This window comes from Egretta garzetta, unplaced genomic scaffold, assembly GCF_000687185.1.
Source record: "Egretta garzetta isolate BGI_Z169 unplaced genomic scaffold, ASM68718v1 scaffold34, whole genome shotgun sequence".
NCBI classification, from domain to species: domain Eukaryota; kingdom Metazoa; phylum Chordata; class Aves; order Pelecaniformes; family Ardeidae; genus Egretta; species Egretta garzetta.
In genome coordinates, this window is record NW_009259586.1 from 3,739,228 (window position 1) to 3,746,606 (window position 7,379).

At 52.9% G+C, this 7,379-nt stretch overlaps 3 protein-coding genes across 6 annotated transcripts in view; 1 reads left to right on the plus strand and 2 right to left on the minus strand.

The window, feature by feature from the left end:
- The window catches only part of CDK3 (cyclin dependent kinase 3), a 5,748-nt gene extending 5,028 nt beyond the window's left edge, over window positions 1-720 (minus strand). For both annotated transcript variants that reach the window (XM_035893400.1, XM_009637828.2), the window contains exon 1: window positions 575-720. In XM_035893400.1, the coding sequence (XP_035749293.1) occupies window positions 575-702 (128 nt within the window). In that variant the 5' untranslated portion in view covers window positions 703-720. The remainder of the gene's footprint in view (window positions 1-574) is intronic.
- Window positions 721-2,717: 1,997 nt separating this feature from the next.
- TEN1 (TEN1 subunit of CST complex) lies at window positions 2,718-7,373 on the minus strand. 3 transcript variants are annotated; one of them, XM_035893402.1, is made up of 4 exons: window positions 7,361-7,373; window positions 5,179-5,285; window positions 4,899-5,056; window positions 2,718-3,595 (listed from the first exon to the last, which is right to left on the minus strand). In XM_035893402.1, exons 2-4 carry the CDS (start codon window positions 5,262-5,264, stop codon window positions 3,459-3,461), a joined length of 381 nt encoding a protein of 126 aa, XP_035749295.1. In that variant the 5' UTR covers window positions 5,265-5,285; window positions 7,361-7,373; the 3' UTR covers window positions 2,718-3,458. The 3 variants fall into 3 exon arrangements, with proteins under 3 accessions (XP_035749295.1, XP_009636124.1, XP_035749296.1); XM_009637829.2 differs by having other exon boundaries at window positions 3,437-3,595; window positions 7,077-7,373; XM_035893403.1 differs by lacking the exon at window positions 7,361-7,373 and adding an exon at window positions 6,782-7,040 and having other exon boundaries at window positions 3,437-3,595.
- ACOX1 (acyl-CoA oxidase 1) overlaps window positions 5,595-7,379 on the plus strand; it is a 23,723-nt gene continuing 21,938 nt past the window's right edge. Inside the window, exon 1 of the mRNA XM_009637752.2 lies at window positions 5,595-5,619. Within this exon, the coding sequence (XP_009636047.1) occupies window positions 5,595-5,619 (25 nt within the window). The remainder of the gene's footprint in view (window positions 5,620-7,379) is intronic.

Consider the following 7,379-nt stretch of genomic DNA (forward strand, 5'->3'; position numbering starts at 1 on the left):
GTCCACCCTGACACCCCTCATTGTGGAGACAGCCCAGGGCTGACCCAAGGGAACAGTAATAATCTTTCACCTGCTCAGTTCCCACACGGGAAGGGTTGAAGTTGGCCCTGCTGGGAGGCTGAGCCTCACCAGGCCCCAGCACCACACCCCTGAGGGGAGGCCACCTCCCAAAATGGCGGCCACTTCCTCCTGCCCTGGGACGTGGCGCCAGGACCAGGTAGCGCCAGGTCAGGGCCTAGCTGCTTGCATGAGCTGATAGAGACATTGTTTTTCCTCATGTCGGGCTTTTTTGAGCCTCTTGAACTGTTTTGGACACCAGGCTGGGCTCAGGGGCCCCCTGCTCACTCCCATGGCAGGGTTGGGGCACTGCTGGGCTCAGGTGGTGGCCATCTCCCCACAGATGGCACTGCCAGCCCCTGACGAGCCATTTGTCTTCCTCACCCCCCTCTTGCCTCGGGCACCCTATTGCTCCCACACTGAGGAGGCAGCCGGCCTGGTGCTATGGTGGGCCGGGTGGGCACTGGGCTGGGCTGAGCCATGGCAGCCCCCAGGGCCAGGGCTTTGCCCCACTCACGCGTCCAAGCGGATCTTCTTGAGGGCCACCAGCTGCCCCGTGCGCTTGTTGCGAGCCTTGTACACCACGCCGTAGGTGCCCTCCCCGATCTTCTCTACCTTCTGAAACACCTCCTGGAAGGCGTCCATGGCACTGCCTCAGCCTTGCAATGGCAGCCAGGGGTGGCTGGCACTGCTTTCTGAGGGAAAAAAAAAAAAAAAAAGGAATTGGGAAAAACCCCACCAAATGGTGGTGTTTGCTCTCCCTGTGTGTCCCCTGAGCTGCTTTCAGGGTCTGCGTCCCCCCTTGCTGCTCCCCCAGCACAGGGACCTGTCTTGAACTGGGGCAGCTGCAGGCAAGCAGGGCTGCCTGGGGATGCTGGAGGGTGTCTGGGTTTGTCTGGGGGTCTTCAGGCAGACCCAAAGAGCCAAACACACTGTGCAACTGCCCGGGACCGGTTGTGTGCGACCAAGGTAGGGGAGTGTGTTGACTAAAGCAAAAAAATCAAGCAAAATAGATGTGAAAAGCTGCTTTGGGCCTGTGGAAAAGGCAGCAGGGACTGCACAGGGCCAAGGGAAGCTCTGCAGCTCAGTTTGTACAGTGCCTGGCATCAAGGGGATGCGGTGTGTAATTAGGGTTCTCTGTGACACGCTCAGGTCAAACACGCAGCAGAAATGTCTTTTTTTTTTGTTTGGGTGTGTTGGATTTTTTTTTCTGTCTTGTGCAATTGTCCCTTGAACCTCCCCACTGTGGGCTGTGCCACTTGGTCAGCTTTTTGGAAGACGTCCTTGGAGGGAGATTAATCATTGACTTGACAGCTGAGAGAAAACAAAATTAAAGAAATATTATGCATCATGGCACCAGGAAAGGTAGAGCCACATGGACTGTCATCTTCTGGAGGGCTTGTGGGCTCCATGTGTCTGGGTGGGCACAGCAGGACACGGCAGCCCACTGGCTGTGTGGGTCCAAAGTGCTGACCCCAACTTTTAGGTGACCTAAAAAGGACTGATATAGCCCATTGCTGAGCCATCAGCTCAAAATCTTTTTAAAATTGATCCCAATTTTGCCAGTTTGAAAGAACCAAAGCGTGGTTGCTCTGTGGCTGAAGAGGGATCCACATGGCCATGGCAAACTTCCATGTGGGTTCTCTGGTAGTTTATGAACGTTGAGTTTGCACTCATGTCTCTATCCAGAGTCGTTGTTGTATTTGCTCTCCTCTTCCTTGCTGGCCAGGTTTGTGGGTTTTGTTTTTTTTTTTTTTTCATAACACTTGTAGGAACCTGGTATTTTGGATATTCCAAATCCTGGCATCTTGGATATTCCCAACTCTCTGTAAAACCTGGCCATTTGAATAAAATTTAAGCACAGGGAGGAAGGTAGAAGAACAGCCAGGAGATGAGCTGTAAACATAAACACATCATGACAGACTCATCATTGTCTCTTACAAAACCAAGTTAAAATCTTGCCTCTTGAGATCATGTTTTTGGGCTTGGGCTGAACAGAGAGTGTGCTGAGGCAGGGCTTTTGGATCTCCATAACTGTGTGAAGAAAAACATAAGGCTAAACTATGATTAAAGATTATAGGAAGCACTGTAATTACTGAGCTATATCAGGCCCTTGAATCAAGCCTGCTGGTAACAGGGGACTTTGCCAATATCTGTTGCATTTTGATCTGCTGCTGTGCATTGTACAGCTTCAATCCTTATTTTCTGAACATTATACAAGAGAATCTGAGCAAAAAGCAGAAAAGGCTGCAGGTGGCTGAATTCCCCTGCAAACCACAATCCCAGCTCACTCCCGGTACAGGGATTCCTATTGCACAGGAGAGTCTTCTCTCTCTCTTCACTAACATTTTATTCTCACATTAGTGATGTTCTGTCTTTTTATTGATGGTTTAATTCTGCTAGGTGGGCCTGTCACGATGTTCTTAAACCAGAGTGGCTCTGATATAACTTCATCTCCTTTTCTTGCAGCTTTTTCAAAGCCAAGCGCTTCCTTACACACCCAGTACTTAGGAGAAGGAGGAAAATTGCATATTGCTAAATTTTCTTACATCATCCATGAGGTTTCTGCAGGGCCTGATGCATTTGCCTTAGCAAGAAAGAGGCTTTTAATCAATAAAAGACAGGCTGCCTTCTCTTTTCATCTTTATTTAGGAAAATATCAATCAAAACCTTTAGATGCTTCAAAAAAGTACTGATTCAAGGTCTCCTAAACTTAGTTGTGTCAAGGAAGAAAATCAAGTGGTGGTTCTCAGGGCACTGCAAGTATTTATTTTAGAGCTAAAGTCAATCCCCGCCCCCCTTGGACACCAGCTCCTGAAAACCCGAAGAGGCGGGTGCTACTGAAAATAGCGACTCTTTGTTCTTCTTGTTTCTTTGTTGGTCAGTCCAGATATGTGAGTGTTTTGCCAGGAACACTCCTGTGTGGCAGCGTAGTAGCCAAAAGCATGCACTCATGGACCCGCAGCCACACAGGGCTAACGAACTTTGCACAAATGCCCTCTACCTCCAGTGTGCCAACAGCCCGGTAACCTGCTGCGCCTTGGCAGTGTGTGTGGGTGTGAGCTGTTTTAACTTGAGATTTGGAGACTGCTCCTTTTTCTGACATCTCCAAGCCTTGTGTTACAAAAGGACCAGTATAATGCAAATGCTTCTTTTCCTTAACCACCCTTCTGAACAACCAACCAACCTGCTTCCCAGAGCTATTTTCAGTGATCACACCTGGCATGAATGGACAACCCACAGTCACATACTGACTCACAGTCTTCAAGTGTTTCCCTGCTTACTGACTTGACTTTGTCATTTGCCACGGCAAAAAGCAGGATGTTGAAAACCCACCTTCTAAGTTTACTTTTAATATATTTATTGCAAATGTCAGTGTATGGCTGGTCTCAGAGCTGCTGTCAGGACGTGCTGTTTCCCATCCGCTCCTGCCTCTCACTGAAGTATTTCCTCTGCTCCTGTATGGCTTGTTCCAGCAAGGGCACATTCATTCCTTCCACGCAGGTCAATATTCGTGCCTTTACCACGGGACCCTCACCTGGGAATATAAACAGCAAGCTTCTGTAGAAAGAAAAACAGAGCAGCTCAGAGGCAAACAGAGAGGTTCCCTCCAGCAGCACATGGCTCCAGCTGGCCAAATAACCATAGCCTGAAAACTTGCAGGCAACCGGTCTGGCCGCGCGCCACCACAGACACGAGCAGCAGACCTGGAAGCAGGTTAATTCAGTGATGTGCTTTCCCTCTGCCCTGTTGGCTACAAAAAGCTGGTGACTGACATTGCGCTCTCCTTGCACGGGGGAACGCTGACCCCAGGACACATCAGTGCCAGTGCCTGCCATGCAGCATCTCTCTACTTTGTGGCTGGATGAAGTTTGGTTTTCCCTGTCTAAAAAGCACCAGGGATGGGTCTAAGCTCACTTCTGAATGCCTCTCTGCAGACAAGAAGAGGACAGAACAAAGCTGGGCTTAGAAGAGGCTCAATGCTGACTATAACCAATAGTTCATTGATGGCATTCAAATGGTAACACAGAACTGCACAAAAGGGGCCAAACCTTGGTGACACAGCCACTGTCTCAGCCCTTCCAACCCTGAAAAATGGGGCCAACTCACTCCTAAGCCGCGATGACTAAAATAACCTGTCTTTCTAAAGGAATATTGCAGCAGTGGCTTAGCAGGTCACTAACACGTGCAGTGCGGCTTTCCATAGGCCACCGAGGCTTTCAATGGCATGGATGCAAACATTTGTTATCAGGCGTGCTCAAGACAACACTTGGGATTTGCTTCACAACCCCGTGGCCCAGCCCACATCAACTCCCACGCAAGGCACTGTGCAGCTGGAATAACACTCAGGGCACCCCAGGGTGCCCTGTGTGACAGAGCCAGCCTGCATTCCTCACGCCCCATGTCTGAGGGCAGGGATATAATTAGAGCCTTGCAAGGATGGCAAAGACCAAACCCAGCCAGCTCGCAATGAGGTATTGCTACAATCAGCCACGGTTGGAGCAAAGATGATGTAGTGGCTGGCAACGATGCCAGAAAGCTTTAGCACAGGTTTCACAGGCTCAATGAGGCTGCTGAGGGCGCTGCTTGTTTCTAACGAAATCTGTGCCGCAGCACCAGATTTTCAGCAAGAGAAGGGTGGCTCTTCTCATGGTCAACGGGGAGAGACAGGCTCCCGCCCCAAACCACATGCTCGTGTGACTGGAGGCAGCCACATGAGATGAGCCTGCCTCAGCCAACGCTAACCTCAGTGACAGTGTCCCACCATGCATCCAGGGAGCCGGGAGGGAGCTGATAAACCACAAACAGCAGCAAAGGGCACTGGTTCCTGGAGCATTTACCTTCCCTGTGCTCAGCCTCTCCCAGGACCATGTAGCGAGATCCCAGCTGGGCTTGGAATGGCTCCACAAACTTGGTGTCGACACAGACCCGGTACTGAGCCGAGCTGTGCTGAGCGGTCAGAATGGCTTCGGACTGGGCCAGGTCATAGCAGCATAACCTGGGAATGATCGATTTGGGAAGCTCAGCAGTGCAGAGATACAACAATTACAAACAAAGGGAGGGGAGCCAGCCAGTGAAGGAAAGGCCTGGCTTGTAAGGAGACCAGGGTACCCTTCTCACCTGCCAAACGTCCTCAGCGCCTCCCCTTCTGGGACTGAGCTGTTGATCTCCCATGGGAAGTAATAGACCCCAGCGCTTGGCAGCATCTCGCACAACCACCGCAGGGCCTGCAGTAAAGCAAAAGATCTGAGTTTGTGCCACCTCAGTACCTGATCCAAATACTAGGTGACACTGCCCCAAAACTCCTTCCTTGCCCGGGGCCCCACCCCATCCAGGGGGCTGCAGGAGCTTCATAGCTTCCCTGTTGAGTCCTGGTTGCAGCTCAGCACGTGTGCCAAACCCTGGGCATCCTGGCATAAAGAGGGGCTACCTTCCCCCACCGCAATCCAGCGTGAATAGCAACAGGCAGCCCACCAGATCCCCCAGGTCTCCCCCAGGCTATGGATGGGTTGAGAAAGGTTAAAGAAATGGGAAAAATGGTGATTGAGAAGTTCAGAGAGCGTGAGGGACTGAGATGCAGGAACAGATCCAGCGGCTGGGGTGACGGGGCATCACGCAGCAAGATTTAAGGTATGATCCTGAGTCTGTTCTCATGCTGCAGGATAAGAAATTCTGGCAGTGTCTGACCCTGCAGCTAGAGAACAACTACTTGGATACAAGCCAGCCTGGTTTCATTGGCGGTCTAACAGGGTTTAGAAGACAGCAATGAGTGAGAATGATTCACCCCAAGACAAGACTCGGGTGGGACCTCCTGGGAGCTCCAGCAGTGGAGCAGAGCTGGCACAGGCAGGCCGGCCACAGTGCAAAGCGCACAGAAAAGCAGGAACGCAGAGCAGCTTGGGCAAGATTTTAATTCTGCCCAGCGAGTGCTGTAGCCAGGCTGCTGGTTTATTTTGGCATCATTTTCCCTCTGATCTCCCTTGCAGGGTGCTTATGTTTGGTGCGTTTCCATGCTCCATTTACTGCATTACTCTCTGGTTTCTTGCCCCGCTGGGGGGGACCCCAAGAGCTGTACAACGGCCCAGGCAGACACTCCTGCAGTTCAGGCAAGTGGGGCCACCCCAACAGGTCTGAGGACCCCCCATACTGATTATGCAGCAGCGGGGACACGCTGAGCTGCAACCCTGTGGCTTTAATGCTTGGTGCCCCTTGCCCACCCCACACATTGCTCAGGGGGTTGCAACCTTGCAAAATGCCCCACCACCACCTCCCAGAGGACTGCTGTGGGAGGCCGCCGAAACCAGGGCGATCCTGGCTCACCCCTTCTCTGCCAGTGCCCGAATTCGGGGTCTGGCTGCCCCGTGGCCTCACGCAAGGCTGTGCACACCCACAGCGGGCTGCGACACCCCTCTGGCAGGGTCCCAACCAGCAGCAACGGAGGTGGAAATCCACCTGCAGCTCCCTACACCTCCGCCTCACCTAACCCAGATTTAAAAAGCAGGTTCAATCCTGCACTGCCTGAGGTGGGCAAAGACCATCCTGTGCCGCTCAGGTTTTGCCCCTGAATCATGCTGTGCGGCAGGACGGGATCAGCCAGGGATGCAAGATGCTGAATTTGCATTTAACGCACTTTTTAACACACGCCCAACCCCAACGGCAACACACGAGGTGCCCACCCGTTGCACTACTGAACACGCGTGCAACCTCGACTGCAGCACGTTACTTGCGCGCGTAACGCCCCAAGCGCAGCACGGGACAGTGCGCTCCATCTGCGCACCTAATGCAGTATTTAATGCATGACCAGACGCAAGACGCTGCACGGGCATTTAATGACCTATTTATGTCATTAGCTGCTAAACACCCGGCTGCAGAGGCACCACGTTATGTGCCCTCTCAGCGTGCTGCTTAACGCACAATTTAATGCACGCCCAGCCCCAAGCGCAGCCCGTTGCACGCCCGCTCAAGGCGCTACCGAACGCACGCCCAGCTGCAGCGCGTCACGCGTTTATTTAGCGCACCGTTTCACGCACGATGATGTCACGCACGCCCAGCCTCAAAGGCCGGCGGCTGTACGCACGCCTAACGCGCGCGGCACGCCCGGTCCCTGACGCAGCACGTTAGGTGCGCCGAGGGCACGATTCGAGGCTCGCGCAGCCCCAGGTGCCGCACGCTGCACGCGCAGTTTAATGCGCAATTTGCAGCGCAACGTCATATGCGCGCCCTCCCCAGCTGCAGCCCGCTGCACGCGCCTGTCCAGCACTATTTAACGCAGGCCCCCGCAGCAGCCCAGGTCGCTGCTCACCGCTGTCGCCACCGGCCAC

Excerpts from the sequence above, each read along its gene's own strand:
- TEN1 (XM_035893402.1), bottom strand. The coding sequence starts at position 5,264 with ATGCTGCCAAGCGCTGGGGTCTATTACTTCCCATGGGAGATCAACAGC. Across the intron at positions 5,057-5,178 it reads GCGCTGAGGACGTTTGGCAG|GTTATGCTGCTATGACCTGG; the intron begins GTGAGAAGGGTA and ends GATCATTCCCAG. Across the intron at positions 3,596-4,898 it reads AGAGGCTGAGCACAGGGAAG|GTGAGGGTCCCGTGGTAAAG; the intron begins GTAAATGCTCCA and ends TTATATTCCCAG.